The sequence below is a fragment of the Lithobates pipiens genome, unplaced genomic scaffold (assembly GCF_037356315.1).
Source record: "Lithobates pipiens isolate NorthernLeopardFrog02 unplaced genomic scaffold, aLitPip1_a1.2 Scaffold_13, whole genome shotgun sequence".
Lineage (NCBI taxonomy): Eukaryota > Metazoa > Chordata > Amphibia > Anura > Ranidae > Lithobates > Lithobates pipiens.
The window spans coordinates 295,588,741-295,610,034 of record NW_027507718.1 but is presented as its reverse complement, the minus strand read 5'-3'; the positions used below and the strand labels follow the sequence as shown (position 1 = coordinate 295,610,034).

Below are 21,294 nucleotides of genomic sequence, written 5' to 3'. Positions count from 1 at the left end.
TGTGGTAGATTTGTACTGAAAGACATTACACATGTTTCATTTTAAAAAAATGTAGAAAAGATCCATGTGCTTTCCAGTTGTACATTGCACAGTTACCGAATGGTTGCTGTTTATTAGCCAATTAGTAGCAGTAAAATCCATGTGCACAGTATGACTCCCGTGTGAACTAGGACATATGTTTACATATATGGACATATCTTTGCACTTCATTTCACTTAGTGAAATCTCACGCTTGTTCAAGTAAAAATATTAAAACAGGAGTGGACTAAAAGAACAAGTGTTTTTTTTTAAGCCAAATGCAAAACAGATGATCTAAAGTGTACTTTTGGCTGCTAACTTGTAAGCCGCTAAATGCATGACTTTTTTCCTTTAAGCCCACCCTTTACTTATGATAATTGACTTTTATTTGAATTTCAAAGTATTTATTCAATTTTCAAAAGTATACATACATACAATAAGTACATACATGAACTCAAAAGAAACATCAAAGACTGATCGGCCTTCTGTATGCTATAAACGCTTTGAAAATAAAACATACCCTGGTCCTCTGGGGGCCTAAGACCATCCAAGAAGAGAAAAAAACAGAAAAACAAAATGTTGGATGGCTACAGGATTCTCGAGCGTCAAAGAAACGAGGAGGCCCGGAGGCCCCAGGGAACCAGCCCAGCACCCCTTACGGGAACTTGCTGTGCAAGGCTAGCTCTTCCCAGGTCCCCCAAATCCCCCCGCCCCCAAAATAAACCCAGAGTAACCCCAGGGTGCTGAGGGCGTGTGTAACTGAGGTGAGTGCTTCCGAGGAAAGGCCATGAAATCAACTGAACCATCTAGCGGAAAAACTACCATTTTCCTCTGGTTGAATTAGGAGGCCAAGAAACTAATATGCTGACAAAGTCCAAAGAAAAGGGATAAGAAGGGTGAAGAGACACAGTAGATAGGAAAAGAGCAGATAAGGGAAACACGAGGGGACTGAGGAACACCAGATGGGCTAGAGACAATGATGTCTGCGTGGTAGACCTAGCTGTGAGAGGTGTTCGGCATACAGGGAGGAGGAAGTGAAGGGAAGGGTAAGAATAAGAAAGAGCCAGTCGACAGGACCGAACCTGGGCACCGAGTGCCCAACAAGCTCATTTGGGCGAAATACCAGTGATGAGGGAAATGCCTTCATGCTGGGCCCAAGGCTCCCATATTGATTCAAATTTGTCTATGTAGTATAATAAAATACTAGTCATCTTACGTTTGGCTGCACGTAGGGGGACTCTGGGCTGTTTCCATGCTTTAGCTATGGTTACCTTGGCTCCCAGCAACATAAAGTGAATCAATATGTTAGTAAATTTGCCAGCTTGTGGGATGGGGCCATTCAGGAGAGCCACGGCCGGGGTTCTAGGGATCTGAATACTCGTTACCTGATAGATTAAATTAAACATCTTCCGCCAGAAGGGTCTGAGTTTAATACATTCCCACCAAGTGTGGACCATAGTACCTGCCATGTCACACCCTCTAAAACAGAGGGGATTGGCCGAAGGAAACATGCAAGCTAATTTAACCAGGGTCAAGTACCACCTAGTCACCACTTTAATGTTAGCCTCAATCAAAGAGACATTCCTAATCCCTTTATAGACTCTGGAGTAGGAGAAAAACCAGGACTCCGGTTCCCATTGAATGAGGAGATCCTTTTCCCAGGCCAACATGAAGGGCGTTTTACTGTCATTCTGGGCAAGTGCCTGGTATATAACTGAGATTCTCCCTATTTGGTCTGTGGCCTGTCCGCACCACACCTCATAATCGGTGAAGCGCGGAGGGCCCGGTTTCTCCTTCCAGATCCCATGAAGGCAATGTTGAATCTGAGAGAATCTAAACAGTTCCGTATTTGGGATCTCTAGTTTCTTTTTGCAAAATTTTAGGGTGATAAGGCCAGAGGGCGTGAAGAAAGGACCTATTTGGTACAGCCCTTTATCCAACCACCACTTGAATGATTTAATGTCCCTCCCTGGCGGGAAGTCGCGATTGTTAAAAATATGGGCAAGCGGATGAGAGTCAGACACTAAGGATGTGTTGGTTTTAAGCCTATCCCAGAGGGAGAGGGATTGTGATAGGGTGGGTGAGAGAATGGGGGGCCTCTCCTTGGCGGGGATCCAGAGCAGGAAGTCTAAGCCCTTGTAAACACGGTCGGAGAATCCATCGGAATGTGTCCTATCGGACCGTGTTGTCGGATAATCCGACTGTGTGTGGTATGCATCAGACTGTTTCCGTCTGAATATCCGTCGGACCAAATTTTCCAACTTGCTGGAAATATTTTCTGACAAACTGGTCCGATAGGACATACTCCGATCATGTGTAGAGAATTCCGATCGGACAAAGTGCCACGCATGCTCAGATCAAATTCCTACATCAAAGCTATTGGCTACTAGCCTGAACGTAGTCCCATCGTAACGAAATTACGTCATCACGTTCTGAAAGATCGGATTCTTCGACAACTTTGTCCGACCGTGTGTATGCAACAGTTTCGGACAAGATCCGATGGACAAAATCCGACGGATTTGGTTGTCAGAATCTCCGACCGTGTTTACAAGGGCTTAGGTGTATGTAGGGGCAGCCTGTCTCTCTATTTGCAACCACTCCAGTTTTTCAAGCTTGGAGTATACAGTGGACAATTGAGCGAGTCTGGCCGCTTGGAAATACCAAAGCAGTCTCAGAACTCCTAACCCACCTTTCTTTTGTAATCTAAAGAGTGTGTTACAGGGTAACCTGTGACCCTTTTCCCCCTATATGAATTGAGTCACCTTCCTCTGAAAGGATTTGAGGTGATCAGTCCTTATGTTTATCGGTATCGCTCTGAATAAATAAAGTAGCCTGGCAAGGAGAGTCATTTTGAGGGAGTGAATCCTACCCAACCAAGAGAGATCATGCTTTGCCCAATTTTGTAAGTCCGTTGCTAACCTCTTGTAGGTGGGAGGAAAGTTGGCCGAGTATAACTGTTCGATTTTAGGAGTGAGTTTGATTCCCTAGGTATTCTAAGGATGTGTCCCTCCATGCAAATTCAAAATTGCTCTGAAGGCTAGCAACCGTAGGTATGGGAAGTGAAATATTAAGGGCGTGGGATTTGGCGAAATTAACCTTAAGGCCTGAGGCCTTGGAGAAATCATTCAGGGTTTTACAAAGATTAGGCAGTGAGGTGATGGGAGAGGTGAGGAAAAGGAGTAGGTCATCTGCGAATAGACCACATTTATGAGTTTGGATACCACACGAGATGGATCCTGGATGTCAGAATTGGTGCGGATGGCTATGGCCATAGTCTCGATAGCTAAGGCAAAGATTAAAGGGGATAAAGGGCACCCCTGTCTGGTGCCTCGAGCTATGGTGAGTGGTTGGGAGTAGTGGCCTAATAAGCGAATAGACACAGACGGATTTGAGTATAGGGAATGAAGTGTACCCAGAAATCTGTTTCCAAATCCCCAATGCTCCATGGGCGTAAAAATATACGGCCATTCGATGGAGTCGAAGGCCTTTTGTAGGTCCAGGGACAAAAGCATACCTTCTTGTTTGTGTCCCCCTTCCCAGTTGGATTGAAGAACAGAAATTATGTCTATGGCCCTTCGGGTTAAATCTGGCCCTTGCCTTCCAGGTATAAATCCAACTTGGTCCTTATGGACATATCTGCCAATAAGATAATTGACTTTTATCAGTGTTCCCACAATCATAATTTATGCATAGTAATAAACAAATGCAGTTAGTATTTTCCTAATAAGCCTTAATTTAGTAGTTTTAACCTTTAACCCGCCCCCCCCCCCCCATATAGTACAATCAGTGGCGAACGTCCAGCACTGAAATTTACACTTGTAGCATGAGTACGTTCTGAAAACATCTGCATTCTTTTCAATGAATGCAAGGCATTTTGTGATTGGAGGAGATGCGAATGACTGATTAGGTCTCGATCTCCCCTGCTCTAATCACAGAATGCCTTATATCCAATGAAAAGTATGCTAGATGTGTTCTAGACATGGTGCAGAGCAGACAACCTCCTATGGTATGTGTACTTAAAGAGAGTTCCACCCACATTTGCATCTTTGCATCATTCTCTTCAATACATCAAGGTCATTTTTTTTTTTTTTTTTAGCTTTGTGTACCTTGTTTCCACGGTGTAGTCTTTTTTCCTTCCTGTTGAGGGCACCACGGCAAGGTACGTCATATCCTGTGGCACCTTGGCTCCTAGGAAATGTGTGTTATTTTTAAAAATGGTGCTTAACACCGCCTTGCATTGCGTAATTTCCTATTAGGAAATAAGGCAGTGGTAACAGGCGGCTCCTGGGCATCGCCGCCTGTTAGCTTCGCATCTGTGGGCATTGCAGCCTGTTAGCATTGTGTGTGAATGACAGAAAATGATGCAATGCAAGGTGGTGCTTAGCCCCATTTTTAAAAAGGGCAAACAGATTCTTGTTGCCAACCAGTGACACAATTGTGCGCCACACCTTGTGTTTTACGAGCAAATGTGTGAGATCAGGAGGTGCACGCTATGTAACCAGCAGCGCCTTATCCCAGAAAAATACACTAGTGGGCTTAACATGCCCACAGTTAAGATGGGAACATGCTGACAATCGAATGTAAGAGCTCTTTCACACTGGGGCGGTGCGGGAGTTAGCGGTAAAACCACTAGCCACTAGCGGGCGTTTTTTAAACATCGCTAGTGGCCAAAGAAATGGTTAATAGCGCCCATGTTGGGCAGGGCGTTTTGAGAGCTTTGTATATATCGCTCCCGCACTTCCCCAAAGATGCTGCTTGTAGGATTCTTTTTGCTGTCCTGCAAGCGCACCGCCCCAGTGTGAACATACTCAGGCTTTCACACTCGGGTGGCTTGAGCGGCGCTTTTCAGGTGCTCTACAGGTGCTATTATTGGCGCTAAAATGCCTGAAAAGTGCCCCAGTGCAAAAGAGGTCTAAAGGTTCGTTTCACCACTTCAATACCAGGCACTTCCCCCCTTCCTGCCCAAGCAAATTTTCAGCTTTCAGGGCTGTCGCTTTTTAAATGACAATTGCGTGGTCATGCTACACTTTACCCAAACACAATTTTTTATCATTTTGTTCCCACAAATAGAGCTTTCTTTTAGTGGTATTTGATCACCTCTGGGATTTTTATTTTTTCATAAACATAAAAAAAAAACACTTAAAATGTATTAAAAAAAATGTTTTTCTTCATTTCTGTTATAAAATTTTGTAAATAAGTACATTTTCTCCTTCACTGATGGGCACTGATTATGAGGCTGCACTGACGGGCACTGATAAGGTAGCACCGATGGGCACTGATGAGGTGGCACCAGTGAGGTGGCACTGATGAAGTGGCACTGATGGACACTGATGATTGGCACTATTATGCAGCACTGATGGGCACTGATAGGGGGCACTGATATGCAGCACTGATGGACATTGATAGGCAGCACTGTTGGCAATCATAGGTGGCACTGATGGGCACTGGTAGGCAACACTGATAGGCACTGAAAGGGTGCACTGATGGGTACTTATGGGTGGCACTTATGGGTGGCACTTATGGGCGGCACTGATGGGCACTGCTAGGTGGCACTAATGGGCATGGATGGGCACTGATAGGTGGCACTGATGGACACTGATGGGTGGCACTGATGGATACTGATTGATGGCACTTATGGGCATCACTGATAAGGAGGCACTGGCAGGCATTACTGATGGGCACAGATTGGCATCATTTGTGGGTACAGATTGGCATCCCTGGTGGCCATGGGTGACATAACTGGTGGTCATCAGTGGTGGACATCTCTGGTGGTACTGGTGGGCCTCTGTGGGCATCCTGGGGGGGGGGGGGGCTGCAGTGATAATTAATCAGCGCAGACCCCCCCATCAGGAGAGTAGCTGATCATCTGTCAGATGCATTAGAAGGAAAAGCCGATACACGGCTCTTCCAGTTTACACTGTAATCGGCTGTGATTGGACACCACTGATCACGTGGTAAAAATCCTCCATCAGAGGCTCTTTACCAAGATCAGCGTTGCGGTGTGTCAGACTAACACACCGCACCACTGATTGCCACGATGCATGCCCCCAGGGGCTCGCGCCGGCTCGTTTTCTAGAAAGACGCCTTATGACTTACAGTCATAGGATAACGGAACCACCGCCCGGCCGTCATTTTGCTATAGGCTGGGCGGGAAGTGGTTCAGCAAAAAATACTGCAATACTACAGCGACATTTCTAAAAGTTAGTAATAAGAACATGGGGGGGTGTCTTTTAAAGAAAAAAATTATAATTACGGCTGGAACTCCACTTTAAGCCGGATCTGTAAGTTGCAGCACCCGACGTTCGGTGCTGACTGTACTGTATGAGGGGAAAAAGTACGAGTTTTACGTAACACAGCAATGGCTACACATTGCACACACTTCATTGGTGTTCATTTGTTTTTACATTGCAAATCACCAAAAAATGTTTTTGGCCAGAGTTCGGCTTTCAAATAATACTCCACAGTCTTACCAATTAAAATGTTTAGCAACTGAATGGTTTCTATGGAGTATTGAACACTGGATATAGTCATTTAAAAGTGCTTCTTGAATTAGCCCAGTATATAGTTTTAGTGAAATTGTTGTTTCTGTATTAAGTCTTTTGCATGAAAATGTGTGAATGACATGCTAATAAAATAAATGTCTGTCTTTACAGCAATAAAGGAGAAGCGAAGAAGATACCAATGTCTGGAAGGATTCCAGCTATCTGGAATGATGTACGTTGCCGTGGCGATGAAGAACATATACTTATGTGTGAAAAAAACATCTGGCTGGGTGGGGCGTGTCCGCAGGAAGTAGCAGCTGCCGTCACATGTAGTTCTACACATGGTAAATAAACATTTCTTAGCATGCAATTCCTATCTACACTACAGGGAGACAATTACAGAAAATACACTCTGCTATATACTACGTATTCTGTACTATACCATTGTGATGACCTTGACTCAATTACTGAGAACAATAGTACTGCAGACACTACCAATTCCACTGTTAGGGCAAAAAAAGAGTACCCACCTTCATCAACAGCTGTCACACGGTACTCAAGATGGAGCTTAAACCACTTAACCACTTGCCTACTGGGCACTTAAAACCCCTTCCTGCCCAGACCAATTTTCAGCGAAGACCGAAAATGTTGAAAAAAAAAGCATTTTTCTTAGTTTCTGTGATACATTTTTTGAAGTGACATTTTGGCGTCGCTCCCGCCCTGCAATGATATGGAGACGGGTAGGTGCCATCTTCCCCTCACTTGTCTCCATGTCAGGCCACAGGCCACAGGGAGGATCCGGTAAGCGACGGAGAGCACCGGATAGTGGCAGGGGGGGGGGGGAGGCCCTCTCCTGCCGCCATTAAAAGTGATCTTGTGGCGAATTCACCACAGAGACCACATATATCTTAAACCAGACTGCTCACTGAAGAAGAGGATAACGGGGTTATGGCAGCTAGCTGATGCCATAACAACGATATCCTCCTTCAAAATACCGACATAATGACGGAAGTGGTTCAAGTGGAACTTACAGAGGAAGTAAACCCTGATGGGTTTTACTTCCTTCCTTTGCTCCTGCAAAGTAAATGCCTAATGTGCTAGTATGCATATATGACTCTTACCTGCAAAGGAAGCCCATGCAGTCTCTGCTGGAGGCCGCATCCATATTTGCTCCTTTTCCTTCCGAGGCCGCAGACTCTGGCTGTGTGACTGGCCAGAGCCGCGTGACGTCATTCCCAAGCCGGCAGTCATGGCACTTGCTTGTGAAGAAACAGCATGGGGGGGGGGGCATTTCTTCACAGCACATGCGCCAATGACATTAGTAAATATCTCCTAGACGGCACACGTTTAGGAGATATTTACAGTACCTATAGGTAAGCCTTATTGTAGGTACTGTACTTCCTCAGAGATGTTTACAACCTCTTTAACTCTCCACTAATCACCCCTTTCTTGCAGCGCTTCAACTTGTAGGGGGGGCCCAGCTTATTTTCACATGGCCATCATGTGCAGCTGAGGTCCTAGACCTCTGCACCCCATCCTGGTAATTTCCAAGTTTAACCATTTGACCCCTGGAAGATTTACCCCCTTTCACGACCAGGCCATTTTTTGCTTTACGGTACTGCATTATTTAAGTGACAATTGCACGGTCATGCAATGCTGTACCCAAATAAAACATACGTCATATTTTTTCCCCACAAATAGAGCTTTATTTTAGTGCTATATGATCACCGCTGCGTTTTTTTTTTTTCCGATTTTGAAAAAAATATATATTTTTTACTTTCTGCTATAAAAGATATCTAATAAAAAAGAAGTTGTTTGTTCAAATATTTAGGCCAATATGTATTCTGCTACATGTTTTTGATACAAAAATATCCCAATAAACGTATATTGATTGTTTTGCGCAAAAGATATAGCATCTACAAACTATGGGATATATATTGTATTATTATTTTTTTTTTCCAGTAATAGCAGCGATCAGCAACTTATAGGATTATGATATTGCGGCAGACAATCTGACACTAAATTAAACTTTTGACACTTGAGAGAACCAATGATCAGTGCTAAAAATATGCACTGTCACTATACTAATGACACTGGTTGTGGTTAAACATCTAGGGTGATCAAAGTGTTAAATGTGTGCTTAGCCAGTGCTTTTGTGTACTGTGTATGGTGTTTTTACTAAGGGATGTGATGGATGCTTTGCAAGGGAAAGCAAATCCTTCACATCCCTGCTGTAAGAATGGAGCTCTGGGAAACTAGGCAAACTAGTGAAAGTCAGTTCGGTAATATCCCCTACCAAGAAGCTATGTGTTACATTTAGCACCTTTTGGGGGGGGGGGCGGGTACCTGGTTTTGACAGGTACCCACTGCCACTTCAGTGTGACTTCTCCACAGCGAAGTCACCTGGAAATTTGGCCCCCCTCCTCCTTCCCCACCGCTGGTTTCCCGTACAAAAAATGGCGGCGGCAGCACTTGAGAGTTAATTGAAATATCGGATGGGGTAAAGACACCGCTGGATTCCAGAACAGGTAAGTGTTTTAATATTAAAAGTCAGCAGCTACAGTATTTTTAGCTGCTAGCTTTTATTTTTTTTCTGAAGGAGCATGGAGCTCCTCTTTATCTTCTGGGTTTTGCTTTCACTTTCTCAACCCGCTGTGGCTGGGGAAGAAGCAAATGGAGCATGATTTGTGCTTTGTTAGCTTTAGTGGAGAGCATGTGAGAAATCAGGGGTTTAAAAGACCCTTGATGTCTCATTAACCACTTCAGCCCCGGAAAGGTTTTACCCCTTTCCTGACCAGAGCACTTTTTATAATTTGGCACTGCGTTGTTTTAACTGGTAATTGCGCGTTAAGTACATATTTGCGTACAAGCGGCCAAGCTCTGATAAAGTGGTGCATATTTGTGTTCATTGATATTGCTGACTGCTCCTATATGATTGTAGCTCTCTGATTAATATCTTCAAGACTTATAGTGGGAATATACAATTATTAGGATGAGCAGTTACCTCACCAAGAACGACAATGGAGACATATCTTCTCATCTTCACTGAAACTTATCAAAATAATCTCTGAAATTCAGTCACCATGGAATAGAACTAATCATGCATTTAACGCTTGTTATTACCCTCTGATGCAGCCTATACATTTGGCTGGGACTGAGATATGTTGGGCGTGGTATTGTATTGTAAACTTGAGTGGCTGAGGTGTGCTCTCAGTTCTGGATTTGGTTACAATGGAATTAGAGGTATGCCCATGGAGGTACAGATTGAATGCCTCATCTACCAGCTTAGGGGGATATCCTTTTTCCTCAAATTTTAGTTTGAAAAGGGTACCCTGAAGAATATAGTCCTCCTTGCACGTGCAGTTATGTCGAAGTCTACAAATTTGGCTCTTCGGTATGTTGGCTGTCCACCTTGGATGATGGCAGCTCTGAAAATGAAGATAGGAGTTGCCGATGTAGGTTTGGTGTAGTTCATGGCATATATTGTAGTTTCTGTGTGGCATAGCTAAAGGTCCAGAAAGGCTAATCTGTCTGAGTCACAGACATGTGTGAAGGAGAGGCCAAGCTGGTTGGAGTTGCAGTATGAGACAAAGGATTCTACCAGCAATCTTTATCCATTCAAAATGATGACTATGTCATCGATGTATCGTCCGTAGCAGAACTGAACTAAAGTTAGAAGCTGATTGGTTTCTATGCACAGCTGCACCACATTTTTTACTCTCCACTTTTAGTAAATAAAACCCATAGTGTAATGTTCAGCATGTATTTTTATTTAAACATACACTTTAAGTTCACACCTAAATAAATGTGCTTTTGCCATTGAAGTGTTTTGTTTTTTTGCTTGGGAGAAACAAATTAAGCAGCAGGTAATATGCTTACACCAAAACAATGTACATTGAGTAGAACAGCAAATTGAAAATTTCACATTTTTAATGAATTTCTGTACTGACTTACATGTTAAGTACATATTTGTGTACAAGCGGCCAAGCTCTGATAAAGTGGTGCATATTTGTGGTCAATGATATTGCTGACTGCTCCTATATGATTGTAGCTCTCTGGTTAATATCTTCAAGACTTAGGGTGGGAATATACAATTATTAGGATGAGCAGTTACCTCACCAAGAACGACAGGTGGGGACATATCTGCTTAACCTCACTGAAACTTATCGAAATCATCTGTGAAATTCAGTCACCATGAAATAGAACTAATCATGCATTTAACGCTTAAGGAAAGTTTGGCACTCACAACAAAATTGAAAATCCTTTTGGTTGGAAGTGCTTGTTATTACCCTCTGATGCATTTGGCTTGGACTGAGATATGTTTGGCTATCCTTAGTTTTGCTTTTCTCTTTGGCTTATACTTATAGACCCCATTGATTTAGATATGTTGTTAAGATTGCAGTAATTCAATGCCGCTGTTAAGCATTAGTTGTTTTTTCTGAGGATAGTAATAAAATAGAGTTTGGTAAAAAAAAAAAAAAGTACAGACTCTAGCTAGCATATGGTGATAGAAAATTGCTTAAAGACTAATTCTATGCAAAATTATTGCTTAGCATTGTTTTTAAGTGAATGCATACTGCAGCTTTTATTTTTCCATTATTCGTTATCCAGTAGAGTGTCTTATTGGTTATCGAAGTGAGTTTCTACTGCATTGTGAATTGGGTATGAGTTAACATGTATGCATGTATAGTTAACCATTCTGCTACTTTTCTTTTTTACTGATTTCCTTTTGAAAACATTGCTTGATGTGCCCCATCTATTTGTTGGCCCACTAAACTAAATCCTTATGCTTACAGTGGACAAATCCCAATGTGGTTTCTTTAACTACTTGACCTCGAAAAGATTTACCCCCTTCATGACCAGGCAATTTTTTGCGATACAGCACTGCGATACTTTAAGTAACAATTGCCTGGTTGTGCGACGCTGTTCCCAAATAAAATGTATGTCTTTTTTTCCCACAAATAGAGCTTTCTTTTGGTGGGATTTGATCATAATATATAAAATAGAAGACCGACAATTTCGAAAATAATTTTTTTCAAATTTTCTGTTATAAAACATATCCAATAACAAATAAGAAAAAAAAATCAAATTGCTTCATCAATTTAGGCCAATACGTATTCTGCTACATATTTTTGGTAAAAAATTCCCAATAAGCATATATTTATTGGGTTGTGCAAAAGTTATAGCGTCTACAAACTATGGGATTTATTTATTTATTTGTACTAGTAATGGCAGTGATCTTATTGTGGGACTGTGATATTGCGGTGGACACTCGGACACTTTTGACACTTTTTGGGGACCAGTGACACTAATACAGTGATCAGTGCTAAAAATATGCACTGTCACTGCACAAATGACACTGGCTGGGAAGGTATTAAACATCAAACATTAAACTTATAGGTGAAAACACAATAGTTCAGTGCAAAGATGTGCACAAAAATTTGGTGGTGACTTGAAAAATGAAGAGGTGATCCAGTACAGCGCTCCAGAATCATCCACGGCACGGAAATGGACACTCACCAGAAAAGCTGGCTCCCATTACAGCAGCAAACACGCACTCATTGTAGATCCGCCATCTGTTGTGGGAAAGGCTGTTCAGCAACTCGCACCATCCAGATGTAGCTGTAGTAAATAAAGCTCGGATGAATTCTCCATAGTGTAGTATTTATTGGAATTGTATGTTAAAAGCCAAAATAAAATGAATCATAAAAACATATGACAATGGGTGCCACTGCCGACCCCGACAGTGACCTGATGTCAGCACTCATTTTTCAAGTCACCACCAAATTTATGTGCACATCTTTGCACTGAACTATTGTGTTTTCACCTATACGTTTATATTGCTGATCCTATCATGGGACTGTGCATTTAAATCTATATTTTTCACTACCTTGGTTTTTTATTGTTGATTTCCATGCACAAGATCACCTTATAAGTGGTTAACATTGCCACATGCTGCCTAAAGATAAAATATGTACCTTCTCTCAGTTCCTTCAATTAAAGTGATACTAAAGTCTTGTTTATTTGTTAAATATAACAAACATGTTATACTTACCTGTTTTTGCACAGAGCAGCCCAGATCCTCCTCTTCTCGGGCCCCTCTTCAGCACTCCTAGTCCCTCCCTCCATTTTTGGGCACTCAAACCACAGTGCCTTGTTTCAGATACAAAACAGTGGTCCGGCCCCACCTCATCTCTCTCCTCATTGGCTAATTGACAGCAGCAGGAGCCAATGGTGCTTCTCTGCTGTCTCAACCAATGAGGGTGAGAGTCCCAGACAGCCTATTGCTTAAGGGAGCTGCCTATTAGATGACTTTAGTAATTAAGTATACCAAGTAATTAAGTAATCAAAGTCAAGGTTTATGTGTAACTTCAGCATCCCTTTTCTCTGAATCTACCTACGTTTTTAACTAGGCATTTCATCAACGGTAATGTGTGCTGAAGGGATAAAAGCCCTGCTAGGATATTTTTTAATGCTTTCTCTGTACAATTAAGGATATTTTTCTTCACTTCCTGTACCAGAAACACAGCAGAAAGTTGAGGAAAAACATCTAAATTTCCCACTTAGACAGTTGTCCCCAGAACAGGTGTTCTTATTGGAAAATTTATCTTTGTCCCTTGTTCTTAGGACAGCTCAAAAATGTTTTATTTCCCCTTACTTTCTTTCTTGGTGACAATGATTAAAAGTACAAATTGACAGGGAGTCAAAAAATTCACCATTCTATCCAAAACCATAACAAAAAAAAAAAAGGTATATAGATATACTTTAATGGCCAGATGTAATGCATACTTTTATGTTGGTTGGGTACTGGTGCATGCATAGCTTCTTCTTCTTCTAGGTTTTAGAGACTACAGTAGAAAGATTTTACCTCACGAGTGCTCTGTTCAATTTTCTTTGTTGCAGTAACCATTAAGATGGGGTCACACTCACCCAGTCTATTTTCCATAATATTCAGTTATCTTGTAATAGGGTTGGAGACTGGAGTTATATAATGGGAAGAATTCCGGTGCTCCAAATAGAGTGATGCCCATTGTTTTAATAAAAAGTATAGTAGTAGCTTCAATAGCAAAATATTTTCAGATCAATAGTAAGATCTAATATAAAAAGGAGGCAGCCATCCTCGGAGAGTGTCCAGTGCCTCTGCAAACAAGTTTGTTAAGAAAGTAGGGGGGGGATAGCGCCAATTCCTAGTGGCCAGTAGAAACCGTGAGCCTTTACCTGCAATCATTGCAAATCCTCAGCCTGGATGCCCGCCCTGCCGTGGGGATGTTACTTCTGCTTTCGATTCCGTGTTCCAGACTGGTCAGTGTGGAGCTTCCTGTTTAGTGGACACTGCACAGAAGCCTGTGACTGGAATCAACACCCTCACTGCCGAGGGATTGATACCAGTGCCCGCAGAGCGGCATCAGAGCACCCCAGGACGTTATTATCTTTGATGGGCAACTCTACCCCATAGACCTGTAAGTTTGAAACCTTACATAGAATACACTGAATACACTGAAACCAGCAGGATTTATTAAGTTGGTGCCTCCCCCCCTCACTTTCTTTACAAACATGGAGAGTTATATGTTGACTTATTTTAGCTTTGTGTATGGGGCAAAGGCCGCATATATATTAGTCAACATTTGAGGTGGTTATTTTTGGATGACAATAGGGACTTTCATCACTGATGGATTTGTGTAGTTCAATAAGTGTACAATTCCATATGTGATCCAAAGCATGCATATATGCAGATAGGTAGATTGCTCATGGGTTTATTGCATCAGTGCAGGCCTGTTTTCCATTCACCCAAAAAATTTTGACGCAAAGAAGGTTTGGGGACTTCTTAAAGTGGGAGTAAACTCTCTTTGTTGATTTTTACCTATAGGTAAGCCTATAATAAAGCTTACCTATAGGTACAATAAATATCTCCTAAACGTGCACCGTTTAGGAGATATTTACTTTAGAAGCAGCCGGTGACATCACCAGTGCATGAATTGGGGGAAGATCCATAGCGTCAAATGCCTTGGTTATTGGTGGGCCCCCTGGGACAGTCACCACCCAGTACTCAATGTGTCAGCATTTTTCGATGCAGTCTCTTTTTGATGGGATCAGGCCCCTCAGAGACCAGGCTATAGACTGGGGTAGGTGGGAAAGGCTTCCCCACCACCTGGGGCAGGGTGCACTTGGGCTCCAGCTTGCTCCCTCTAGTGTGCTTGGCGTTCTTGATTGACACCCGGTCCAAATGTTTCACATGTTCCTCAAATGTCTTGGAGAATACGATAAGGTCATTGAGGTACAGTAAATCAGTATGCCTCAAAATTGAAATCCGCAGGACATCTTACTAGTAGGCGCTGGAAGGGAAAGGAAGTGTTACTGAGGCCAAAAGTCATGCAATTAAACTCGAACAGTCCCAGGGGTGTAAAAAATGTGGTCTTCTCCCTGTCTTGGTCCTGTACGAGGACGTGCTAGTAGCCACCGGCCAGTTCGAAAGAAAAGAAGAATTTGAAACCACCCCTACTTTCTCCGGTTGTCTCTTGGTAGCTCTGCATTGGACCTTGTAAGCTTGAAGTACTCTGAGCCATACTTCTCCCAGGCCGCAGCCAAAGGGCTGCTGGGTTGAATGTTCATATCTGGCCAGTAGGTGGGGCAAGTCCAGGTCTGTCAAAATGTTCATGCCCAGCACTATGGGCACTTTGGGATTAACTGGGCCACAGGTCAAAACTACCCCAACCCATTCTAGCACCTAGTCCTTGATTTGAATCTTCACCAAGGTGATGCCTTTGACCAGTATAGGTAGATTATTTGTCTCTCAGAGAGATGGCCAACAGGAGTCCAGCTGTTCCCAGGCTCTAAACCTTTGTACATAGAAGCCATATTCAATGACTGTGACATCTGACCCAGTGTCAATCAACTATGGGACCTCTTGCTTGTTTATTAGGGCAGAGACCACTGGGCTTGGTTGGAGAAACCACCCCTTCAGCATTGTTAGGACTTTCAGTTATCTGTCTCTGGGGTTGTCCCTCTGCTCCAGGTGTTAGTAGTTTAACGATGGTCGGGGTGAGTTCCTGAATCCAGAATTCCCACATTTCTTTGATAGGTGTCCATAGCAACCACACCGCCAGCATTTTCAGTCCTCCTCGGAATCCCTCTGCAACAGTTCACAGAAATCCCAGTGGGAGGACTGCCCAACCAGGAGCATTCATGGTTACAAAAATGTGAACAGGGCAGGTTCCAGCCAGAATGACAGCATCTGTAGAGAGGAGCATAATGTGGCCTAGCCATCTTGTGCCCAATCAGGATGATGTCCAGAAGAGCTGCGACTGTACGCTTTCCCTCCTCATCAGGAACCTTTCCCTACTGCTAGTACTGTCCCTAACAGAAAGGGTATTGTTCCCTGAACTGCCCACTCACGTAAAATGTGCAAATCTTGGCATCCGGGGCCTTAAATAGGTTTTGCCTGACCCAAAATGGCTGCCAGAGTCACATGGGGCAACTGCATCCAACCGGATCACTTTCCCAGTAATCCAGGAAACCATAACGGAACCAGCTGCAGAGCTCCTGCAGTTGAGTGCCACCTGCAATGGAGGAAACAAACTGCACTTGCCTACACTCTCCTCTTGTCAGCTTGTTCCTTGTTATCTATTTCCTCCCCTTCCAAGCTTAGCATGACTGTACCTTCTATAAGAAGATTATGCCATGTAAATTTAAACTTAATCTATCAATGTACAATTTTTTTTTTTATTGAAGTGCAGGATCCAAAAAAAAACAAAAAAAGTACACACTCACCCAGGTGGCTGCAGCATTCATTCGAGCTGCAGCTGCCACTTGCCAGTTCTACACCAAGGCCTGAGCAATCAAAGACCGCTGATTGCTTGGGTTCTCTGGTACGCTCTGAGCACAGGCCAGTCTGCGGTCTGTGCTCTGCTCCTCCAGCACTCATTCGAGTACCAGATGGTGTGGGGCGGCTGGCTCAGGCCCTCGTCAGTACACTGAAAGGCTGAGCTAGCTGCCGGTCAGGCACCTAAGCAAATCACAACATTATTATTGGGACCCCTGCAGAGCCTGGAGAGGCTCTGCGACATCAGCTGACAGCAGACTTAAACCCGCTGTCAGCTGAATCTGGGCCGGAGGAGTGCAGAACTAAGTGCACTCCTGTGATTTACAAGAGAAGTATGGCCAAAATAACTATAATAAACACATACATAGGAGTTAATGTTTTTATTATCAAATGTCTATCTCTGTCTTAACCTTTGTCAGAAGGCTGTAATTAGAAAGGTGGCTCTTCATCAAGAGGGGGGCCTTTCATCAACAAATCCTTCACAACCAAGAGATAAAAAGTAACAGTATTCACAGTACTCCATTTATTATCTTTGTAGTCTTTGTACAATACGAAATATAAAAATGTGTGCCAGGTTCTTGACTTGTAAATGGTTACAAAATGTCTTGGCACTTGGTGTTTGTGTTTTAATTTTACATTCGTAGACCTTAGGGCAGAACTTTTATGCTGTTTCTTTAACGCCAGATTACATCTATCCTTTTTGAAACACACAATATAGCTATAAACAGTCAAAGAGGATGACACACAACACTGTCAAAAGGCTGAGAAGAAGAAAGACATTTTGTCCCAGTAGGCGATTTCCTTGTGCATCAAACAGATCAATTAAGCCTTGTGAGGGGAATGCAGCTGTGTCCATTACAAGAGCTGCAGCAGCGATCTCATTTATAATTCAAGATCTGTACATTAAAACCAGAGCAGCAGGTTTGTGCCATTAAGTAACATATCAAAAGAAGACTAAAGGGTTCTCATCCTCCTAGTCTGATGTTGCCTCTTTTGTAGCATCAAATAGAACGATTACAGTTAGTGCCCTCCTAGCTCCCTGCTGTGGACCTCTTATGTCTCTCTACTACCAGTTTTTGTTCTGATAAATGGCAAGAGGATTGGGAAGGATGTCATACAGTACATTTTTATGGCTTGAGAATTTCCCAACATTTTATAACTTTTTTTAGTGTGCATCAGACACACACAAAAAAACAAAAATGACTTCTTCACATATTGTAGTATTTAAAGGTTTTAGAAAGGTTTGGTGTACAATGTTCTTGAAAGCAAAACACTATGTAAGATTTTGATAATTTCATCATTTCAAGTAACAAAAATGTATAATAATCATTTTTTTTTCGGGAGGACCATAGGCCAATACAGCAGTGAGACTGTTGTGTTTTTTGCAACTATCTTTTTATTGTTCACACAGTTGTGATGACTGTGCCCTTGTCCTGCACCTTTTGTGCCATACCTTTGTATTAAGGTGCATGTTCACTGAAATATTTTTTATTGTTTTGATTGGAGTCGTCTTTTAATTCCCCCGTGTTTTTTTTTTTACTCCCTGATTTCTGCAGGGAGATCTACTCTCATCTTTGGTCCTATACTTACAGTCAGGGCTTATCTGTCAGTTAAACCTTCTGGCTATATTCTCTCCAAAGTGCATTCTTGTTCTATTTCCATGGGGAACCCACTAGAACGCCTGTTATCATAATGCTCTTTGACATTTTTATTATTTTTTTCTATTGTGTTATTACAATGACTCTACACCCTGAGCAGTTGGCCCTGCTGTGCTGCCCTATGCCACAGACACTGTTGCTTTTTTGTTATCTAAAACAACATTGAATATAAAAAACAAAATCGATGAATATAGAAAAATAAATAAAAAACAGCAAAAATATATGGGTCTATTTTTTTTCATATACATTTTGAATATTACGGAATGGTACAATGGATTAATCACTTGAGGCTTTACCACATCATGTCCCCTAAAATCTATGTGGGGGTTTGTTGTGGTGGGGTGTGTGTGTGTGTGTGGGGGGGAGCTTGTGTAGGCCAGCTTGCCCCAGCCATAAGTTTATGCAAAAAATAAGTTTTATATATATGTATATATATATATATATATATATGTATATGTATATATATATATATATATATATATATATATATATATATATATATATATATATATATATATATATATATATTCAGTTGGGAAAGGATTTTTTTCATGAGGCTTGAAAGGTAACACTGTAAATACATAAAGTTTTCAGACCCCCTTTTCACTTTTTTCAATTTTGTTTTTTTGTAGCCTGATACTACAGTTGTTTAAATCATTTTTCCCTCATTATTGTACAATTGGTACCCCATGAGTAAAAACAGATTTTTTGAAATCTCTGTGAATTTGTTAAAAAGAAAAAACTGAAATATCCCATTCAGATACTTTAGTCGGTACTTTGTTGAAGAACCTTTGGCAGCAATTACAGGTTTGAGTGTTTTTGGATATGACACGACAAGCTTTGCGCACCTGGATTGGGAGATTTTTTGCCATTCTTCTTTGCAAATCCTCTCAAGCTCATTTAGGTTGGATGGGGACCATCTGTGGACAGCCCTTTTCATGTCTCTCCAGGGATGTTCAATAGGTTTCAGGTCAGGGCTTCTGCTGGGGCACTCTAGGATCAGTGGCATGCTGGAAGGTGAACCTTTGTCCCAGGCTGAGGGTGTGAGCGCTGTGGAACACTGTACTGTGTTCAGTGTTCAGTGCACTGTATGTAGTACATCCAGAGAGTGAAACATTAAGCACAAGCTCATGACAGCAGCCATAAGCTTGTGCTCATTTTGTTCAGTCGCCTTCTGGCTGTAACGTAAAAGTAAACAGGGTGGCTCTATAGCCACCCAATCACTTTTACAGCACGGACAGTATGGTTCCCCTCTGTAGGCTTTACCCTTTCCTACTTCTGTCACTCCTGGGCTCTTATGCTCTTTCCGGGAGTCTTGGACCACATTGGAGGACTTCACGATGGCGAAAGGGAGGAGAATGAGGAACATATATTCCTCAATCTCCTCTGCAATGAATGAAGTCAAAAGCAAAAATGATTTAGTCACTTCCATGGACGCAGATAACTAAGCTTGCTCTGTGCTAGGTTAGCAGGTGAGACACTGGGGGGGGGGGGGGGGGTTATTTTCTAAAGGAAAATACACTTTGCACTGCAAGTGCACTTGAAAGTACAGTCACTGTAGATCTGAGGGGACATGCAAGGAAAATAAAAAACAGCATTTTGGCTTGCACATGATTGGATGATAAAATCAGCAGAGCTTCCCCTCATTTCAGATTTACCCCTTAGATTTAGAGGGACTGCACTTTCAAGTGTACTTGCAGTGCAAAGTGGATTTACCTTTCATAAATATCCCCCAATGTGTCAATTTTTTTTTAAATTCTAATTGTAAGTACCTTATCTCACAGCAATAACTTGTTGTCAGTCTCTTTTCGATGCAAAGAATGCAGAGCTAGGGGCTGAGATAACCCTTTGACATCAGCCGGCCGGCCAATCCTAGTGATGTCACTATTTCATGTCCTCTTTTCTAGAGTCCTCGCCATGCCCACCAGAAACAGGGCCAATCATTGCTTCTTATCACCTTTGTCTTATGTGTAAGGGTGAAGTACTGCCATGCAGTATTTTCACCTGCTGAGCTGACCAGATTACTGGTATGTGTCCACCAGTGAATCACCTGCTAATTTTACCTGCTGAGCTGACCAGATTACTGGTATGTGTCCACCAGTGAATCACCTGCTAATTTTCCTGCTGCTTTTTGTCAACTGGGTGACTGGGTCAGTGGCAGCAGCAGAAATTGTAGCTGTACTACATTTTTAATAACTTAAAAAAAAACAAAAAAACTTATTTGTCTCACATGTTATATTCAGCAGTGCAAAGATAGTTTGGAAAGTATTCGGGTTTGGAAAATGTCTCAGGAATTTCACCAGATCTTATGCCACTGAAATGCTCCTTTAATGACCTTCTCTTCCAAATTGAGATACAGTATTTTGACTTGTGAGTTGATGTCATTCTAACCTGCAGCTGCTGACCACTGACAGCTCATGAAGCTGTCATAGGGCCCTGAAAACAATCTAGAAACCTGCCTGTGACATACAGCATTTTAACATTAAAATGAAAAATATTCACACATCCTGCAGTCAACAAAAGTCAAAACAATAGAAACACGTTAGGCCACATTTACACAAGGAAGGCAAAGTCTGATTCTTTGGAAATGTAATGGCAACAGTATTCTGGAATATGGAGGAGAGAGTCATGGAAAACACTAGGGAAACGTTTAATGATGTTTGCCAGGCATTTTTTCTCTGAAAATTGGTGCAGGAACTCAACCACGACCCCCCAAATCCCCCTCTCCCCCACCCACACCCTCCATCAGATAGTGGGTGGGGTCAAGTTACACAATGAGAGGGTCTTAAAGGGGCATTAAATACCAGGAGTGCATTACGTACAGAGGGCAGAGTTGGGGGGGGGGGGGTTAAACAAAGAGTGCAGAGTGCAAGTTTGCGCTACATGCAGAATTTGGTGATACACTACCTACAGAGTGCAGAGTTCAGGGGGGAGCTACACAGACTGCAGAGTTTGGCCTTCTTCCACATCTGCTTACCTCTGCATCCCCCATCCACATCTCACTTTCACCCCTCTTCAGCTCTGACCTCTGCATGCAATCCATGTGTTAAGCTAAAGCACCCTGCCATCTCTAGTACTTTCCCTCACACTGCAGTTTGCCCTGTCTTTCTCACTTGCAGGGAGATCATCCAGTGGGGGTGTCGGCGTCTGAACTGCACCCTGAACACCTGCATCTCTCCCTTTTCACCATCCTGCAATCAGTGGGAGCTGCTCAGAATATCAGATCTGTAGGAACCTTTGGGAGACAAGCTGTCTCTTGTAAACACAGAAGCTGGACTTCTGTGTTTACAAGTGATGGTGGTGAGCAGGGAGCAGA

The 21,294-nt window shown here is 42.5% G+C and overlaps 1 protein-coding gene across 1 annotated transcript in view; it reads left to right on the top strand.

Moving 5' to 3' along the window:
- Positions 1 to 21,294, top strand: part of PRSS12 (serine protease 12) — a 272,750-nt gene that overhangs the window by 56,798 nt on the left and 194,658 nt on the right. The window contains exon 3 of the mRNA XM_077476813.1: positions 6,672 to 6,844. Within this exon, the coding sequence (XP_077332939.1) occupies positions 6,672 to 6,844 (173 nt within the window). The remainder of the gene's footprint in view (positions 1 to 6,671; positions 6,845 to 21,294) is intronic.